Source organism: Equus caballus, chromosome 22 (genome assembly GCF_041296265.1).
Source record: "Equus caballus isolate H_3958 breed thoroughbred chromosome 22, TB-T2T, whole genome shotgun sequence".
NCBI lineage: Eukaryota > Metazoa > Chordata > Mammalia > Perissodactyla > Equidae > Equus > Equus caballus.
This window is the reverse complement of record NC_091705.1, coordinates 7,844,339-7,864,958: the sequence shown is the minus strand read 5'-3', so window position 1 is coordinate 7,864,958 and position 20,620 is coordinate 7,844,339. Positions and strand designations below refer to the sequence as shown.

The following is a 20,620-nucleotide window of genomic DNA, read 5'->3' as shown; positions in this document are numbered from 1 at the left end:
CTTGGTCAGCTCTGAACTGCACTGATATCCCAAATGTGTGCGAAAGGCCTGCTGACCTCCCAGGTTCTCCATTCTGGGTGTGTAACCATTTCTCCTATTCCATTTATGACCTCAGTCCCTACAATCCCTCACCTTGTAGACATGGACAGAACCTCTGATCAGCTAGTCCTTCCCCATCGACCCCCGTCGCAGGCACCCGCCCCTCTCCACAAAGACCAGTCTTCCTCCCTGAGAGCAGGCAGGAGCTATTTGCAAGGTTGCCTTGCTTCCTGCCCAGGCCTCTCCCCTGTCCTCAGAGTCACTGGAGGGATGGAGGAAAGGCCGGGACCTCTGAAAGGGGCTCTTCCCCAGGGGAACCGTGTGCCTGTTCTCAGCCTAGGGGTCCTGGGCTGCCCCGTGCTGAGGCTGCAGCCCTCGGCCTCTGCTTACCGGGCCAGCTGCTGGTCGGCCTCCGCTTGACTGGCCTGGAACGAGAGACAGAAAGCTCTTTGGTCACCATGAGATTTGGCTGGTATGGCAACTAGTCAGGGTGGGGCTCACTTGCTCTCTGCCCTCTCTACCTGGCAGGTCAGGACTCGATGGCGTTCTCCCTCCCCTCCCATCAACCCCCGGGGAGGAGGTGCCAGCTGACCTGGGTGTCCTGGCCATCCCGGGCCTGGCCTGCCTCCAGCAGGGCCTCAATGGACCGGATTTTCTCTGTGAGCTCCGAGTTCTCTGCCCTGGCCTCCTTGAGCTGCCCGTGGAGACCGCTCAGCTCCTCGCACTTGCTCTTCACCTCCGCCTCTGATGACTGCAATTTGCTGTGCAGCTCTGAGGAAAAGGGGAGCAAGAGCGGCTGAGGGGCAGGACAATGATAGAAACCTACAATGGATTTCAGTTGCAGTTTCTAAAAATTCGTTCTCTAGGAGACTGGCTCATATCGGCTGAGACCAATGCATGGGGTCTTCTTGGGGTATCCTTTTCCCTGAGTGACCCCAGACAAGTCCCATGGCTCTAAATGTCACCCACGTGTCTAGGAGTCTGCCAAGTCTCCCAGCCCTGGTCTCATCCCCAAACTCAGGCTCCGCTGCCTGCCCTTACAAACGGAGCTCTGCTCAGGGAACTCGAACACACCCCTCCCGACCTCCCCGGTCTCCGGGTCACGCTGCCCTGCTTTCCTGCTGCCCCACCCCCCACCCCTCTACACAGCCTGTGGACTCCACATCCACTGTCTGCCAAACCCTTCTCTCAGCAGCACCTCTGGGGCCGCCTGGGCCCAGCCCTGCTGCCTTTGGACTGAGTAACTGCAGAGCCTCATCCCTGGTCCCCTGAGCCACTCCTGCTCTTCCAGTCCATCCTCCACCCAGCGCCGGAGCACCCAGAGTGCAAACAGGATCATGCCATTCTCTGTCCCAAGTGCTCCGAGGGCTCCCATCACACGACACACCACCCAAACTCTTCACAGGGAGGGTCACTGGGCCCTGCCCACCTTGCTCCAGTCATGCTCGCTGACCTTTTGGATCTGTATCTTGTACAGGCCAAGTTCAAGTCCATGCCCATTCTCAGGGGCCCTGTGATGGCCATTTCTGCCCCTTCCTGGTCTTTGTGAGGCTGGTCCCTTCTTGTCATCCAGTCCTTGGCCTAAACATCCCCTCTGCCTCAGAGCAGCCTCCCTGACCACCCAATCTACAGCCACACCTGGCCCATTTAGAGCAGGGCTCCACAAACTAAGCCCATGGGCCACCCCTGGCCCACCATTGTGAAGAAAGCTTTACTGGAACACAGCCAGTCTGTCTGTTTAGATATGAGCTAGGGCTGCTTTTGTGCTCTGGCAGCAGAGTGGGGCAGCTGTGCCAGATACTGTCTGGCCACAGAGCCAAAAACATTTACTATCTGGCCCTTCACAGAAACAACTGGCCGACGCTGCTCTAGGTCACGTAAGCTATTTGAAACCTGTAGAGTGCAGGGCTGAGACCCGCTCGATGTGTGTCTCTCTACCTATGTCTGTCTTCCCTGCTAGAAGACAGCCCTGCCATGGCTGCTTCACTCTTGGCCAAGCCCTAGGTGCCCATGACAGTGCACAGCCCATGGCAGTCATTCAGGAAATACTCTGGTGAGCAAGTGACTGTCGAGCTGTCACTGGCACCATCTGCCCTATTTCTCTAGGAGCCCTCAGTACCCCTGACTTTGCCACTCTCTCCTGATTGGGAAGGTGACTTGTGAGCCCAGGGGGACTATAGGCCCACCTTCCAAACCTGCCCGCTTGGGCTAAAGGAGCTAGGTGGGCCACAAAGGTCTAGGAGTCAGCCAAGAAGGTCAGCAAGGGCCTCAGGAGTGCCTCAGCTCACCCACAGCCAGGGCTCCAGGTGTCCGACCCCCCAGGCTCCGCCCCCACATCCATCCTTCGTGGGCTCCGCCCCTTTATCCAGCCCCTCCCCTGATAGGATGCAATCCCTGCCTCCAGACTTCCTCAGGGGCAGGTGCAGGGTTCCCGGGCACAGACCCCACGGGAGCCTCGGAGCTGAGCCGCCACCCTCACCAGCCATCTGCTGCTGCTGCTCCTGGGCCTTCTCGGCATCCGCCCGCAGGCTGGCGTGGCTGGTCTGCGAGCGGCAGAGCTCCCGGCTCACCTCGTCCAGGCGCTTCTGCAGGGCCTCCTCACTCTCCTTGTGAGACACCTAGGGACCGCAGAGGGAAGCAGGCCATGAGGATGCAGGACAGAGGCCGGACCCTCACCTGGCTCGGAGGTCAAGGAGGGCAGAGCGCTCTTTACACCATGCCATCATACCTGGACAAGCTTTATAAAACCCTTCTGGATTTCTAAAGTCAGTTCGTCCACTGCAGAAGGCCAGCGGGCCACACCCAGCCCGGCCCTGAAGAGTGGGCTGATGGTGAAGGGCAGTCACAACAAAGAAAAAGCCCCACTTTCACGGCAGTGTGACACAGACAGATGCTTCCTGAGATGAAACCTCCAGTCTAACCCGGAGAGCTCCTGACTGGGACCTTATAAAGCTCACATTTATTGAGCTCTTTTGCTGTGAAAGGCACTGTTCTAGACATTCTGTGTGTGTCACTGTGGTTAATCCCCAGCCATCCCGTGAAACAGATATTACAGTCAAGCCCACGTTACAGATGGGGAAATTGAGGCTCTAAAATCTGGCAGCAGACACCAGGGGCCTCACTGTCAATGCCATGAGGGCCAACAAGGCAACCGCCCACCCTGGCCTCGCTCAGTACTGGTGGTCAGTCACTCTAGAACTTTGGCGTCAGAGGGGAAAGAATCTACTCTCATGTGGCCCCAGGCTGAGGACAAGGACCCTAAGTCCTGAGAGGGTAAGAGATGCTTAGAGTTTGGGGCTTACTGGTGAGAGACAGGCCCAGGCCTTGGCTCCACGCTGGGTCCCTAGAAATGGCACACATGATGGTGACAACCTGGGCCAGAGTGGAGGTACCAGCCCCAGAAGCAGCAGAACTATCCACGTGCCTTTAAACACATAGTCACGGCCAGGCCCCCCGCAGTGGTTCTGATCTCAGTGGTCTGGGTGGGCCTGCTTTACATGAAAATCAGCGAACACCAAATTATCCATCTCAATTCCACCCAAACAATCCAAGCCACGTCTATTTGTCCCTGTTCTCTTTTAGTCCTTTGTACACACTCAATCAGTCTTACGATTTCGTGTTTGTCATTCTAGTCCCTTCTAAAAGACAGCTCCACTGCCCCATGTGCTACAACGTAGCTTCAATGACTGAGCTGAACAAGGGGCCAAAGCCCTTCAGGTCACCAGGATTCCCTCATTATCCAGAAAAGTTACACGCATGGCAGATGTGACATCAAGGCTCACCACACCCGTGATAACTTCCCCAGTCATCCTGCCCCAAAAGGGGCCAGCTGGGGGGATCCAGAAGCCATCAGGCCAATGGGCAGCAAAGCCCGTCAGCTAAGGCCACCCTGGATGTTGCCCAGTGCACTGTGGAGACAGTGGGATAATCTTCCTCCCTCTGGAGAATGGGCATCCTCTTGGGAAAACAAGAGCTCCCAGGCCACATCCAGAGGCTAAAACGAAGAACACCTACCCGGCCTTGAAGCCAGAAGCTGCATCAGCTTGGCTGGCGATGGCCCAAGCTGTGGTACCACAGGTGGTGGCAAGTGTGGGAGGACCAACCACTCTGGGGCTAGCCCCAGGGTTCAAATCCTGCCTCTGAGTGAACATGGGGTAGCTGCTTAACTTTTCTGTGCCTCAAATTTCCTTATGAGTAAATTATAGATAATAAGTGTTCTTACCTCATAGGTTCCAATGAGAATTGGCTGAGTTAATGCTTGTAAAGAGCTTAGAACAATGCTTAGCGCACAGCAGGCACCCACTCAATGCTAACTAGCTATCACTATCATTAACGAGGTCAGGGGTGAGGGTTCCAGACCCAGCCCTGTGTGAGCTGCCAGCTGTCACAGTCATGGCTGGGAAGGGATGACCCGGTGTGGCCGGGCAAGCCCTGGCCCATCCCTGCTTCACAGACAGGCCTGGTGGGAGGGATGAATGGGGCTCTGAAGTGGCTGCCACCCGACTCACCTGCAGCTGCAGGACCTGCTTCTCGAAGGCGGCTGCCTTGGCCTCCAGAGCCTTCCGCTGCTGCTCCTCCTGCCGCGCGGCCTCCGACTTCTCCACCAGCTCCTTGCTGACCTTGCTGAGCTCCTGCCGGAGTTTGGCTAGCTCCGCATTCTGCCTGCAAGAGAGGCACCAGCCCCTGACTGACGGACACAAGAGGGCTCGAGTCAGCCCTCGCCAGCCTTGAGAGCTGCCCCCAGGTCACGGGACTGGTGGTCTGAGCCTTCCCTCCACGGCACCCGCCCCTTCCTAAGTAGCTCCCAAGTCTTGGAGCCATTACCAAAGCCCCTTTTGCATTATCAGCGATGTGTGGTTGGATGTGTTTTGTTAAAGATGTCATTTTCCCAGCATACTGTCAGGACTAGTAAGAGCAAAGAGCAAAGTGTGCACCAAAGCATGCTATGGAGCCCCTCCTGGAAATGACTGGAAATTCAGACAGAAAAAAGGCAAGACAAGACGCTCTTCTCCTCATTGCCAATCTGGGTCCAAACAAGCCATGGGATGCAGGCTGACTCTCCTCAACACCCCTCACAGGGCCGGGGGCAGCAGCCCGTTGGAGTTCATGTGCCCTGCTTCGCTGGCGGGCTGGATGGAACACAGCCAGGCTGAGAGGCCACCCAGAGTGGGAGGCTGAGGTACTGTACAAAACAGACCCTCCAACACTGCACAAAAGCAGGGTCTCAGGACAGGGGAGAAAGCTCACGAGTTGTGGGAGGAGACAACTGACAGGAAAAGAGGGGCACTTCACAACCCGCCTTTTGCAGTGTCAGGAGCATAATCAGGATGCTGGCCTCCTTCACTAGCACAAAAGACACCTCTTTAAGGCAGGAATGACTGTCCAGCTGAGGGACAGTGCCAGATGGGATGAAGGAGACAGACAAGATTGTCCACAACCATGGGAGGCAGGAAACCTGGCCAAGACCAGCTCTGTTCTGCAGGCTGAGGGAGTGGGTGGGTCCCACCTCTCTGGACTTGGGTGTCCTCATCTGCACGAGGGGAGGCCACCCCAAAGCCCTCTCTGTGGAGCCATCAGCTCATGTTTTACGGTGCCAAGAATCAAAATCAGAGAGCTTACAGAAGAGGCTGGACTGCAGTGCCCTGGCATGGAGGTGGGAGGCTGGGTGGGCCCCTTGGGACAGATTTGGAGCTTTGGGGGAGGCCTGGGGACACCCCTCCCACACAGGCAGAGCTTCCACAAACTGACAGTCAGCTACCACTTCAGGGTGACAGGTTTCCAGGATGGAGCCTGCAGCGGATACTACATGAGAGGGAACCAGAGTGTTCCTCCGTCCCCACGTTCAGCTTCTGCTTGTGGCTGCTGAGGAAACCGCAGCCCCGAACCTCCAACCTATCAATGGGCCAGGATGGAGATGAAGACGTGCACACATGCACACCCAGAGGGGACCTCCTAACAGAAGGGGCTGGCCTGAGGAAGGTGGCCTTCAGATCTTACTCTGTGCCAGTGGGGCCACCAGCCAAAACAGACACGTGGGCCCAGCCCTGGGCCGAGGTTCTCTCCACCAGACCTCCAGCTAAAGGAGTGATGGTGCCAGAACTCTCTGCTTTAGTCAGTTCTCCTCCTGGCCAGAGGAGATGCTCCAAGGATAATGCAGAACTCAGAAAGTCCCTCAGGATGCTTCAGGCCAAGAGAAGGCAAAGAGATGGGAATCAAAAGAAAATGCAGTGGAGCTTCCTCCAGGCCAGCGTGTGGAGACAGCGATGGCCAACCCAGGGAGTGGGAAGAGAGCCACGGTGTCCTTCACATGGCGAGGTCAAGTGCTGCCTCTGGGCTCTGCCCACTCTCTGTGGACATGCCAGCACTCAGCTTCCGAGAGGCAGCTAAGAACAAGAACTCCGTAAGCAGCCGGCCCATGTGCTGTAAGACACCACTCACCACCAGGGCAGCAGAAGCCAATGTCCCCTGCAGCACAGAAGACCCCATCCCCGCAGAGAATCGAGGCACTCAGCCCACAGCAGGACCACTCTGCATGGAACTCTGATCTTCAACAATCTGCTTGGCCTTGATACTCTGGGCCAAATCAGGAGCTTTTAAAGCCTCACACATCAGGATGTTGTGAAGACAGACATGGGAAAACTATCTGCTCTTCCAGGAAAGCAAGATGCTGGCACCAGCCAGGACTGAGGGGCACTGAACACATGGACACTGGCCACGGCAGGCTGGAGCTCACCCACTCTCCCTGGGGCCTGACCATGTGAGAGGACACTGGCCACGCGTCAGAAGGCTCAGCCGCTCAGAACCAGACAGGAGATGGAGGATCAGGATGGAGCCCTGAGTGGGGAGGTGCAGATCCAGTAAGAAACTGGAGGGCACCGGCTGCAGCCTCCCCACCCCACGATGCACGGTCACAGTGTCCAACTGGGAGCGCTGAGCTTACTTGCTCTCCACCTGGCTTGTGGCCTGGTTCAAGGCATCCCTCAGGATGGAGTTCTCCTGCTGCAGACGGGCTAGCTGCGTGTTGGGGCCATTCTCCAGCTGCTCCTGAAGAGTCCGGATCTGAAAAGTCACCAATCGGGCATCAGAGTGCTGCTCGGCCATACAAAGCTGATTTCTGGGGCAAGCTCAGCAAGGACACAGCCCACAGACAAAACCCCGAGGGCTCTGCCTTCTCCACAGCATGTTGGAGGACCCGAGAACAAGGGGCTGGAAACTTCACAGCTCCAGTGTCAGGGGCCTGGGGCCAAGAGTGACTGCCAGGCACAACACCTCTTCTCTCTCCTCTGCCTCATGGCCTCTGGCCTCTGGGTGGGTTTTGGGGCTCAGCCCAAAGCCCCAGATGTGCTCCATGCACTGTGCCTCCGAGGTCACCCTGGTTGACTGTTCTGAGACAAAGCACACGGCCACAAGCACAGCCTATAATTACCCCAAGGAAGCCTTGTTCCTACCCTCTGACCTCCCGTGGCACATCCCAAGATGCACCGTGGGGAGGAGGCTGTGGCCCACATGAGCAGAGCGCAGGTTTCAGGGGACAGAGTCAGGGCTCGGACAACACAGGCCAGGCTGGGTGGACACTCCACTGGCCTCGAGCCCCATGCCAGGGCTGCATAGTTTTCAGCTGTACATGAAATTCTCTTGTTTTATGGGTCCTCTCAACCTTGAGTGGAGAAGGTGGAGCCAGCATTACTCCAAGGTCATGTGGCAGCTGAGAACTTGAGGGGAGATGGGACATGGGGCTGGCCACATGGGATCAGGCTGTTTTCAAAAAGTGTTCTTCAAAATGCACTTTGGGGCCAGCCCTGTGGCCAAGTGGTTAAGTTCACACACACTGCTTCGGTAGCCCAGGGTTTCATAGGTTGGGATCCTGGGTGCGGACCTAGTACTCCTCATCAGGCCATGCTGAGGCGGCGTCCCACACAGCACAACTAGAAGGACCTACAACTAGAATATACAACTAGGTACCAGGGGGATTTGGGGAGAAGAAAAAATAAATAAAAAATAGTTTAAAAAATGTATTTTACGTCTTCCTGGTTATTAATGTTACACACACACAGTAGGCTGGCCATCACCATCTAGCCAGATGAAACAAACAAAAAAAAACCTTCCAAAAACAAACCAGATTCTAAAGACCCCCACTGTGCGCATCCCCGACCACCCTCTGGGAACCGCTCCAGCCCTCCCTGCGCCTCCCTGCCCACCCCGTGCCCCTGCAGCTGCTGCCCACCTTGCCCTGCAGCTGCTGCACCTCCTTCACGTGCTCCCGGTAGCTGGCCTGCATGCGCGCCTGCACGGCCGTGATCTCCTGCTCCCGGGCCACGAGCTGCTTTTTCACCTTGGCCTCCCCAGCAGCTGCCTTGGCCTTTTCTGCTGCCAGCTCCTGGGAGGAAGCAGAGGGCAGAGGGGGCGGTTAGGCAGCCAGGGCAGGAGCTCATCAGATGGGACCAAGATCATCACAACCCAGAGCATCGCCTGCAGAGCCCCAGGATCCCTCCTCCTTAGCTGTCAGACAGACCCAAACCAGACACAGCCGAGATCATGCAGAAGACAAGGAGGTGTCCCCGGAAAACCCTGCTGGCCTGACTGGTGGAGGGCTGGAGGTCAGGCCTTGGCCACAGAGGACACGGTGAACACAGGCAGGAGCTGGGTAAACAAGGCATGCTGTCCCTGGGCTCTCAAGAGACACTGGCTGAGTCCTGCAGGGATTACAACACCCCAGCCTGGCTTGGTCCCCAACATCCAGACCCTGGAACACCCACTTCTACTTGAGTGCCTTTGTCAGGACCGACAGGGCAGAGAGCCTTGATGGCTGGGGTAGGGACATGGAGAGCAGCCCATCCCACCCTGGCTGGGGGGTGAGCTCCACTCCTGGAGGCCCTGGGCCTCCATGGGCAGCCACTTGGTCCTCCACCCCAGCCCAGGGAACATCTGCTCCGGTCAGTGTCAGAAGCCCATGATGGAAACGAGATGCTGGGGCTGCGACATGGAGCCTCAGGCAGGGTACAACACAAGGTGGGAAGGGCTGGTCAAAGGAGAGGGGCTGGCTGAGGTCTGTGTCATCCCAGAAGGAAAGGCAGTGGACGGAAGCCACGCGGAAGCAGCGGGTGACAGTGTGAGGAAGGGTTGGTGTAAGGGGCTCCTGGGGTAGGGATGCTCCCTGTCCAGTCGGCCTCCAGCCAGATGGGTAGCTACTTGGTGTGGGCCCACTGGCCTGGGTGACTGGGGTACAAGTGTCCCATGAGATTCAAGGCCCTGTCCCTTCCCCACTGTGGGCAGTGGACCAGAGAAGTGGAAAATTCTCTTCCTCTCCAGGCCAGGGCTACCAGTGAGGTCCATCCCAAAGGGCAAGTGTCCCTCCTGCCTGAGATGGGAGGGAATTAGAGGCGGGGGAGGGGCTGGGTGAATTGGGGTGGCTACTGGGTGCCAGGGCTGCTCCATGAGCCTGGCATTCCATGGGACCAGCTGGGACCCAGTGGCTCCACTTTTCAAAGACAATCATCCTCCTGGCTCCACCCAGGGAGAGAGCCCACAGGAGCATGAGGTCCACGCTAAGGATGCTTCATTGATTATCTACAGAAATGGGAGGGGTGGCTAACATTGTGTACCCACTCTGGGACAAGCCAGCGTCTTGATCGATTCTCTCAGTAACGTGAAGATCATGACCCCCAATTTAAAGCTGAGCACCCTGAGCCTTCCGGAGGATGTGCTGTCCAAGGTTGGGGAGCAGCTGGAAGTGGCAGAAGTGGGGCTAGGACCTGGGACTGTGGGAGCCCATGAGGGTCCTGCTCGCTTGGCTGCCCTGGGAACCTCTAAGGAAGCAGGAGTGGGCAACTGAGCGGGGACTCAGGGCTCCCCACGATTCCTCGAACGTGCACACCCCACCAGCAGAACGAGCGTGGTGGGCATGGCCTGAAGCCTCCACACACAGCATGCAGGGAGGCCCCTCTATTTGCTGGGGTTCCTGGACAACAGCCCCCTGAAGTACATGGTCCAGCCTCAGAAGAAAAAATCAAAGCTCAGAGAGGTCCTGGCGCACCCACAGCCACACCAGCAGTGGGTGGTGCAGCCACACGTGGGCTGTCCCCTGTGCTCTGCTTGCCTCTGCTGCCAAGCCCAAGACGCAGAGGCCGGTGCTGAGTGTCTGAATGGAGACAGCCTTCCCCACCCTGGGCAGGCCTCCTATAGTTCTGGGCATCCCCCCGGGGCTCAGGGCGCAAAAGTCCTGATCTCCTGGGGACATGGTCAAGACCATCAGAATTCAATGAGATTTCCTTCCTTTTGCCTCTGAGCTTCTTTCAAGGGCAGAGAAAGGCCAGCTTTTCTCGGGGCATTTGTAAAGCCCTCCATAGCCTCTTTTTCTTCCATGAGCTCAGAATCTTCCTGCCAAGCCAAGCAAGGTGGCCAGAGTAACAGGGGACAGATACAACAAGGCATAAGTGCAATGATGACCTCTGAGCTGGGATAGGAAAATGGGGCTCCAGAAGGCTTCTCGATAGAGAGAGACAAAATTGAGTCTCCAAGGTTAAGGAGAAAATTTCCAGCCAGTAAGCAGTGAAGAGCATTTGAAGGTAACGGAAGAGCAGGGGGAGAGGCCCAGAGGAGGCAACAAAGGGCGCGGCATGTCAGGAAGCAGCCGGGTAGGGGCCAGAGGTGGTGCTCAGGGGTGCAGACTGGGGTCTGAAGATCAGGAGCCGAGCAGAGCTTAAAGACGGCCCTCCCAGGACCATATGAGCACTTGAGAGCCCACAGGGACCTCCTCAGGCTGCAGGGAGGAGGACGTGGTCGGGGAGGGAGGGACGCAGGGAGGGCCCTGGCTGGACGCAGCACCAGACTTCTCCTCCACTCGGAGCCAAGGCCAAGAGCCCTGGAGGGCGAGCTGGGTAATAAAAACCAAGGGTGCAGCTCAAGGCCAGGGAGACAGTCCACCAGGGGAGGCTGGAAATGCACCTGGACCGGGGAGGGTGTCTGTGGGTCAGCTGCCATCGTGGTTTTGGAAATCTCATCAAGCTGTCACCACTGAGGGAGGGCAGTAAGCGTCTGGCACGAAGGGTGGTATCTAAGGGGCGTCCCTCCTCACACCTGCTGTGCTGCCCATGGCAGCCAGAGACCCCAGCAGTGGGGAAGGGACAGGCCACCATCATTGTCAGAGGGTACACCTCCTCAGTCTCACACCGCCAGCAAATCCTAAATTCAAGGGGGCAGGCACAAGGAGCTAGCCAGGCACCCACCCAGCCAACCAGCTGTGGGAACACTCGTTCCCGTTTCCTCTCACTTGAGCTTTATTTTAGGGGTCAACAAATTTTCACAGGGATTTTTCAGTTTGTCCAGAAAGAAGGTACAGAAGAACGGCTCCCCGAAACCACAGACTTAACCAGCGGCGAGCCGGTCAGCTGGCTCTCCGGGGTGGAAGGGCTCTGCGGTGAAGGGCTGGCCCATTTCCGTGGTGTAAAGCTCACGGCTGATGGGACACTCCCAGGCGGGGCAGGAGAGACGTGCACAGTAGGCTCTTGTGGGCAGGGCCAGGGGCTCCAGCCGCCCTGCATTTAAGCAACAACCTAAGACGGGCTCATGTGAAAGCCGAGTGTGGACAGCCCATTGACATGTCGAGGCCCACTGGGCAGAAGGCTAGCGAGCTCTAGGGAAGGCCACAGAGACCTGCCTTTCCTTTTCTCTCCTGGGCAGAGCATTCACCAAGAGTAACCACCCAAAGGCTGGTCATCTGCTCCCGCTGTCCCCCACCAAATGAACTTTCCTGTCTGCCTCAGAGCCATGTCCCTCGAATTTAGGACAGAAACTCAGGCTGCCTCATTTCCAATCTCCCAGAAGGAACAAATGGAGGTGCCCAGAGGAAGGCCTGCAGCCCAGAGGCTGTGGGACATTCCGAGGCCCAAGCCACCTCCCTGCCCCTGCTGCCTGGTGGAGGAGGCAGGTGAGCAGGGAGAGGGCGAGAGCAACCTGCAGCATTTTGCTGTGAAAAGACAGCTTTCCCATGGGTGCACACAGCCCCAAGGGGCTGGGGACCTGGACTTACTCCTCAGAAGGGAGAAATGCCAGTGAGTTCTGACAGAGGGGAGAGCGGCCCCTCCTGCCACATGTCCTGACTCATCCTGAACGAGGCCCCAGCTCCTCGTGCAGCCCGGACCCATGGCCGATTGTTACTCCTGAGTACACATGATACCTGTCACTAGAGGCGTTTCCCTGCAGAGTTGCTCCGCTGACATCAGAAAAGGGAGAAGAGCAGCCCCTTGGCACCCTCCCCATGAGTTTTTGCTCCAATTCTCAACAACGCAACCCTGGATCAATTGTGCCCATCCTCCTTTCAGAGCACGCAGCCTCAAAGGACGGCCCACCGCTGTGGGAGCGGCCAGCAAAGTTCTGGTCCATCCCCGTCACATGCTGAGGGCCCTGACCCCTACTGAACGTCCACGCATTCTGCTGGTCTGAGGGGAGCCAGTGCTCCTCGGAGCCACAGGATGCTCCGGGTGAGCCGCAGGCCGTCAGAGAGCAACAGTCCTCACGCCGTCGCACACTCACTGAGAGGTAGTTCCACACTGGCAGACCCGAGCGAGGAGCCGTGGGGGGAAAGTGACCCCACGATGCACGCGCAGCACTGGCCACACTGGGGTTCTCGGGACAGGGCGAGCGCTCCACGCACCTTATTGAGCTCCCTCAGTTTGCTCTTGGCGACAGCTGCGTCTTCCTGCTCTGTGGCCAGCAGCTTTTCCTTCTCTTCAAGCTGGCGTTTCAGAATTGCCACAGGGTCACCCTTCTGAGTGGCCTAGAAATGTGCACAGAGCCATGTCAACAGAGGGCACGGACAGACACCTGGTTTGTCCCCACCCCAGCTATCAGACTCTGACCCAGGACAAGAGCAGCAGCCTGTTGATGTGGCGGCAGGGGCTTCAGGACAAGCGGGTCCATCCTGACTCAAGACCCTTCCAGGGGAAGGCGCCCCGGCTCCAGCCGCCCGGTTTGCAGGGCCTCCAGTGCAGCGTGCGAGGAGCTGTGTAGGCCAAAAGCTCTGTCTCTGAGGTAATTTTCAGAAGCGTGGTGCTTCCCACTAACTTGAGTCAACGGTGCCCAGGGCCTCTTCCTGCCCCACTGAGGGGCAGCTGGCCACTGTTTCTGGCCTGGTGCCCACCCCTTAGCTGCTGTGGGCAGCTGCAGGCTGAAGTGTGGAGGCTGTGGGAGGGGAGGGGCACTCTGGGGACAGTGGCCTGAGCTGAGCCTGGGCTTCTCTCCTTGGAGGAGGAGGGGTCTTCCTGACCTCCGTCAGCCACTCACGCCCAGGTCGCCCCCGTGCTCAGTGGGCGAGGAGCTCCCTGCCACTGCATGACACACGTCACACCTCAGTGAGGGCCAAGGGCAGTAACCTCCACTGGCCTCAGAGCAGGGGCCACTGGCCTGGCTCTCAGGACACCCCAATATCTCTAACCACTAAGGCGCCACAAAATTCTCCAGCAAAATTACCGACAATTCCAGCTGTGATCAAGGAACAAGCATGTCCACGTAACACCTCCTGGTGGCAGCTCATTAGCCACAAGCACCAGAGGGTGGGTGCCAGCCTCTGAACTGGCCCCCAACAGCAGGAGGGAACTTGGAGAAGACCTCCAAGGTTTCTGGGCCCATCACAGGGGCCCTCACAAACACAAAAAGTTGTGTTCCCTCACAAACGAGGTATCCCTACAGCCCTGTTCTTGTACCCTGAGCCCTGGCCACAAACCAGCTGGGCCCCAGCACCTGTGTGGCACCCCCAGCCCCCCGAACCACACAGCCCTGCCTTGGCTCTTAACGGCCTCTTATTTCAGCGGCCAGGCCACGGCTGGGCTGTGGCAGAAGCTAAAGCATCTGCAGGGTGACTCATGTAGCCTGTGCCTGGGAAGGGGCGCAGGGTCCTGCCAAGAGGGGTAAGTGGAGGTTGTGCCAGGAACACTGTGCAGCTTGGTAAGCCGGGTGTGGTCAGCCCGATGGGCATCGCCCAGGGGAGGCTAGGGCCCCAGGACCAGGTAACCACTGCAACTTGCCAGCCCCTGAGTGGGAGACGGGGAGGGGCAAAACCACCCTGGCCAGTTGCAGTGGCCACTAAATGTGGCCGGGGGAGGGTGAGCCCACCTTATGCCAGGTGTCCTGAATGACGCCTGCCTTCTCGGACAGGATCTCGATGAGCCGCTGGGCCTCGCCCTCGTTGAACACCATGCTTCCGACGGTGGAGACCAGGCTCTTGTAGGGCAGGTAGAGAGGGCTGTCGGAGTCCGGGGGCCCTGTGCAGCGAGAGGAAGGAGCGGGCCCTCAGCCTCAGATGCCAGCAACCAAGCCTGTCACACCTGGGGCAGAGGGGCCCGTCAGAGCTGAGCGCCCTGTCCAGCTGCCCAGGGGCTTGAGAGCTCTTTCGGAGCACTGAGAAATGGCGTAAAGTACAGGTCCCCACATGACCCTAACTGCCCAGAGACAGCAGAGGGGGAAGGTCCCCGAGTGAAAACAGGCTGAGCTGTCTTGGGTCGGGGGAGATGTCCCTCCTTTTTTATCATCAAAATGAGCAGAATTAAGCAAGGCATACTTTCCCCAAAGGTGCTTTTGTTCTTCCTTCTTTTTCCAGAAAACCACTTGGCCCAGTTCTTGCCCTGCACGGCCCAGCAAGGTTCACCTCCTGCCATGACCAAACCCTTCAGCCCTGCAGGTCCTGGCTGACCAGCGAGCCCATCACTGCCCACACACACAGATGCCCCCAGCCACACTGTCGCAGTCAGGGGAGAAGGATGGAAGCAGAAGGCCCATGTCTCCACGGCTGCTTCTCTGTGGTCCCCAGGAAAAGGAGGCTGGTTCCCACACACCAGGTTCAAATACCCTATTTCTAGCTCCCCCTGGATGCAGCCGAAGGCAGGTTTTAGGAGAGGGAAGGCTGGGCTGGGTTCTTCCAGAATGGGCCTCCCCACTTGTCAGTACATCAGTGACCTCCTGAAGGACACAGAGCCACTTGACAATGACTAACTGCCAGTTCTGAAACACCCCTGGTGCCCCCTCCAAAGCTTCACTTGCATCGCAGGTTCTCCTTCAGCCTTGTAGGCCGGAAAGGGGGAATGGAGGTGCCCGTCTGTGTGGCAGCAGCCCTGCCTGAAATGTCCACCGCATGCGGAGGCCCAAATCTGCCTCAGCTGAATGACAGGGCCAAAAACGAGCCGGAACAAAGCAGCAGGCCGGCCTGCAGCAGCACCTCCAGCTAGGCCCGCCTCACCGGGGACAATGGATGGAAGGTTTCCATAGCAACCCTAAATTCTCTGGCTTGTCACAATATTTTCACTTCCTAGTCACAATATTTTCATCACAAGTCAAAGCATTTAGCACGATACCTTAACGGCGGAATGCCGGCCGTGGGTGAGCTGTTGCTGTGAGCACCTTCACTCTAGGACTTCCTACCTCAGTGAAGCTCGGCAGAGCACAAACAACCACGCTGACACCACAGGCCTAAGAGCTCAAGGGCGTCAGGAAAATGGGTATGGTGGGGGGTGCCCGCTCAGCCTTCTTTCTCTTCATTGAAATATGTATATAATACAAAATAATTTTAATGGTAAACTTACGCACACTAAGAAAAATTCTGAGTACAGTTAAGCCAAAAGAAAATAAAAACCACTCTCATGTTTGCTATTGGGAGAAAACCCCACTGTTAGCATTTTGGTTTATGGGCTTCCTGCTTTTCCCCGTCAGCCTGCAGACAGACATTTACTGCCAGTGTCTTCTGGAAGAAGGATGTCCACTAGTTTCAGAGACATGGCTGGAGTTAGATGGGGCAGGACAGCCTCTCTGAGCTGGTCACTGAACAGACATTTTCCTTTCCTGACTGAGAAAGGTCTACTCCCCGTGCTGTCCAACATGCTGGCCACTGGCCATGTGTGGCCATTGGGCACCTGAAACGTGGCTAGTGCGAACTGTGGTGTGCCACATGTGGAAGTACACACCAGATTTTGAAGACCTGGTAGGAACAAAAAAGAATGTAAAATATCCATAAATTTTTTATTGATTACATGTTGAAATGACAGTATTTTGGGTAAATTCGGTTAAATGAAATATATCATTAAAATTAATTCCATTTGCTTTTTGTTTGCCTTTTTTGATGCGGCTACTAGGAAAGCTTCAATTACAGCTGTGGCTCACATGGCTCACATTGTACTTCCACTGGACAGGCTGGTCTACTCCTTTCCAGCCCCGGGGACCCCAAAGCACTCCGGGCTGAAGTCCCCTGTGGCCTCTTGAACACTCTCCTTGAAGACCGTCCTCCTAGGCCCTGGGGCCCCCACACTGGGATGACGGGCCACAGCTGAGACGGACCGCTGTCTCCTTCAGAGGCATCACCTAGTGGTCTCGACAAATGTGCACTCCCTCCTGGAGGGCCAGGGGAGACGAACCCCGAGACGCCCTGTCCACAAAACGTTTCTGAGAGTATTCTGGGAGAGCGCCATTCTAACACACCTTCATTGAAACTTTCCAAAGTAATTATGTTAAAGTCATTAGATATTTTAGCGAACAAACTAATAAAAACTTGTAACAAGTGAAACAACCCAAAGCTGTATACAGCAAAACTGAACTCTCACTGTCCTTCCCCCATGCCCTCACAGAAACTTCCATGGCCTTCTCCATCCTCATACAAACACTATCTTTTAAATTGTCTGTAGAGAGCCACAACTGTTCATCTTTTCATTAAATGTCTTGGGTAAGAACGGTGCCATCTTTATTCCCCTCGAGTTCCTGTACAGGATCTTTCCACCAGCATCCTAGCCAGTGAGGACCCAAAGGAAAGGGGAGTAAGACCTGGATTAGGAGATTTCATTCTCCGCAGGGTTCTGGGGGTAAAGCTCCCACCACAGCCAGTGGAGCCCGGAACACAGCCACAGCCTATCTTGCAGCCCTGCTCCTTGGTTTGTGCCCTACATTATCACTCCTCGCCATGTTCAAGAAAGCTTCAGGGAAAGTAAAACTGAAGGAAAAAGAAAAGTACTTGGAAGCAGGAAGCAGACCTCTGGACCTCCGCATGAGCCACATGTATATCCGGGCTTCAGGATCCCCTCACTGGCGCCCAGGAGCCAGCCCTCCAGGGACAGAGCCCACACCCTCGGACCCCCTGGCTCCTGCCTCACCATCGTCCGCACTCACGAGGCCGAGGGGGCAGCGCGTTTAGGGAAGCCAGGACCCTGCCTCCTAGTCCCTGGGCTGAGAAGCAGGCAGCGCTCAGACACTTACGCAAGGCCTAAGTTCCAAAACGACGCCCCCATGCGATGTGCCGGGAGGCTCACCACCTATGTTCAACTTGTCTCACAGAAAGGCCTTTGGGAGTCTCTCTCGCACGGTCAACTGTGGGTCCTTCAGGGAGAACTTTCTCTGTCTGCATCATCACCAGGATCCCAATGGCCAGGTCTCAGCCAAAGGTCTCAGGGGCTCGGCAACCCAGCTGTTTCGGCGGCAGCTCTCCCGCGTCCAGCTGCTGCAGGCTCCTGCACGGCCCACGCCCGGCTCACTCAACCGACAGGCAGGGCGTCAGAGCCACTCCAGGGAGCGCCTCCCAGGGGTGCCGCGGCCAGTCACCAAGGGGAGGGGTTATGGCCACAGCCCTGGACCGGCCATTAAGAGGTTCGGCTCAACTCCAGCTGTTGCTACAGGTGCACAGCAGCCCCGCCCAGGGCAGGCTGGTCCAGGTGGTCTCCAGACACAAAGTATGCACCTACTGTGTACCTGGCAGTCTGCAAAATGCTGGGCCTGGGAAGGTAAGTTAGAGGTGGAACTGCCAGCTCCAAGAGGCAGTGGAGACACAGGACACAGCACACGTGGCAATCACGCAGCTGAGCGATACAAAGGGAACCTGGGGAGTGTGAGCTGCTGAGGAAGCAGCCAAGGCAACGACACCAGGAAAGGCTTTTAGAGCAGGGGAAGCTTGAGGCAAACACCCCTGAGCAAGGAGAAGCGAGGGCTGGGGTGTCGGGGAGGGGAGTGACAAGGACAGGCTGGTCGGCCCTCCTGATCAGGTGCAGGCCTCAGAGGAGCCACTGGACTCGACCTCTGATGGCCACGGACACTACCATCTGGTGTTTTAGATGCACCAGAGCAAAGTACAAACACAGTCCTGTGCCACAGAAGACATTTCGGTCAACAATGGACCGCATACAGGACAGTGGTCCCCTGAGATGAGCACCCAGCCCAGGTGTGCAGCAGGCTATGCCACCTGGGTGTGTGTAAGTGCACTCTGCAATTCGCACAATGACAAGGCCGGCTAACGCACTTTTCTCACCAGGTATCCCAGTCGTTAAGAAACGCATGACTACAACGTCAAGAGCAACCCTATTCGAATCAGGCTTTTTCCTTTGGTTGGAGAAAAAAGCAATCTGTTAACTAAGTGGGTGGTTGTGCATTTAATGATGTCTAATGGAATTTAAAAATCCTATAGATTGAATGATTTTATTTTTCTCATTATACTTGTTTTTTGCCCCAAATTTCAACAAAATCAATTTTATATCTGAAAAATAAATAACACATCACAATATTTCCTAAAGAAAGACAACCCCTGGAGGACCTCTGGACAGGACCCTTCCGTGGGCTTCCTCGGGCATACAGACAGGTCCAGCGAGAACACGTCTCAATGGGCAATCGCGTTTCTACCGGATGCCTGCAGAAAGGACAGCAGACGTGCCACGGGTGCTCCCGGCCACCACCACTACACTTCCAGACGGCTGAATGGAGAGTTGGGGAGAACGGCATCCAGCAGCTTCTCTAAGACATGGCAGTGCCACACTGACACTTGGCTCGCTTTCCTAGGTGATGCTTTTGTTTTTTTTGAAAAAGAAGAGAAGAAAAAGTTGGGGTTTGAAGAACTTATGCAGAAAGTGAGCAAAGGCTCGAAAGCCCTGGAGAGTTTTCTTGAGTGCATCGGACCCTGAGAAACTGAGTTCAGCTCGAACGGAAGTGCGTCAGACAATCTCAACAAGCTCCTGTCCATGCTCAGCCCTGAGGAGGCAGAGCAGCTGCGGACAGGGCTGATGGAGACACTGAGGCTCGGGGCTCTGATCCCTGCCCTGCCACCTGCTGGCAGTGTGACTTCTGGGAAGACACAAAACAGAGCCGAGCTTTGGTTTCTGCTTTTGTAAAACAGGGAAAAGTACAAGTCCATCTCACAGACCGCTAGGGGGATAAATGCACGGAAAGGAACTTCATGCACCTCGCACCGAACCAAACACCTGCTTGAGGAGTACAACGGTGTCATCTTCCTGGTGGTGGCCCAGCCCTGGGCTTCAGACACAGCAAGCCCACAGCGCACAAAGACAGGTGGGTGGGGAGATGGGCTAGGAGGGAGGAAGGGGTGTGGGTTAGGAGGGAGGAAGGGGTGTTGTTATCATCAAGCCACAGTTTAAGATGAGCGCCCCTGCTAAGCCACCTTGAGTAAAGTTTTCCTGGTAGGTCTGAAAATCCTTCCCTGTATCCAAGCCTCTGGTGACCCCTGCCCCAGGAGCTTCTAGAACATGATCCTACTTGTGCATTTCCACCTGCTCTGGCAGAGGGAGAAACGGCCTGGCGAGGCCTCACACAACAAGGAGCCGACAGGCCCCCAGGATGCTGCCAGATTCACAGATGCGGGACCTTCCTCTAACTTTCCCTCTGACCCCACTTATGGCCACTTACTCGGTGCCCAGGGGCTGGGACAGGCCTGACAAGAACTGGACACTTTCTTTCCTCAGCCTGGTACCCTCCTGCCAAAGGAGCAAGGCCGTGTCTCTGCTGCTCAGAGGATGCCCGGCACTGTGGGCGGGGCTGGGCTGCCTCACAGCACCAGCAAGGGTAGGAGTTGTGCTTTGGTCCAGTGAGGGCCTGTTTATTCAACTCAGAGACAAATAATGGAGTTTTTGTTTCTTTTCCATTAAAAAAATAATACTGTTATAGAAAAACTGGAAAATGCAGAAGAGTAAAGGGAAGATATTAAACTTAACCCATAGTCCTAGCCCCAAAGATGGCCTCTTTCTCCCACGTGGACTTGTGCATGAGTCTGACAGTTTAACTCGGTCATTGTGGGGTCATAAATGCCTGTATCTGTGGGCATTTTCTACCTCCTGGATGTTGGCTGATATGTCATGGCCTTCTGGCCCCAGAGTAAACAGCCTGCATCCACGGGAGGGGAACTGGGGTCTGGCATAAAGCCAGTCCAAGAGGGAAGGGCCAGGCCCAGTGCCCACCTGGTCTTGGCCTCACTCAGCAGCAACACTGCATGAACCAAGCTCTAGAGGAAGCCCAACGTTCTAGACTTGTACCAAATGTGGAGTTTCCAGAATGTGCATCCTGTACTTCCCCAGTCTGTCTTTGGTTCCTCCAGGGCCTAGGCCTGCACTGCATTAATCTGGACTCGCTTGCAGGTGCGGGAACGATCGGCTCTCCTGAGAGTGTAACACTATCACGTCCATTAGCACCTGCCCGGTGCAAAGGAGGCAGGCCGGCATGTTTATGCAGGCAAAAACTAAATCCGAGGACAAAAACAGATTTTTAGGAAACCACCACTATGTTCACACACTTCTCTACAAGAAACGTGGCTTTTCCTAATAAACACCCTGAACGC

At 56.3% G+C, this 20,620-nt stretch overlaps 1 protein-coding gene across 4 annotated transcripts in view; it reads right to left on the bottom strand.

Annotated features, from left to right (window-relative positions):
• RRBP1 (ribosome binding protein 1) overlaps positions 1-20,620 on the bottom strand; it is a 61,816-nt gene that overhangs the window by 13,385 nt on the left and 27,811 nt on the right. For all 4 annotated transcript variants that reach the window (XM_023626081.2, XM_070247100.1, XM_070247098.1 and 1 more), the window contains exons 3-10: positions 14,149-14,297; positions 12,692-12,814; positions 8,264-8,416; positions 6,980-7,098; positions 4,548-4,701; positions 2,519-2,657; positions 632-810; positions 430-464 (exon numbers count right to left, since the gene is read on the bottom strand). In XM_023626081.2, the coding sequence (XP_023481849.2) occupies positions 430-464; positions 632-810; positions 2,519-2,657; positions 4,548-4,701; positions 6,980-7,098; positions 8,264-8,416; positions 12,692-12,814; positions 14,149-14,297 (1,051 nt within the window). The remainder of the gene's footprint in view (positions 1-429; positions 465-631; positions 811-2,518; positions 2,658-4,547; positions 4,702-6,979; positions 7,099-8,263; positions 8,417-12,691; positions 12,815-14,148; positions 14,298-20,620) is intronic.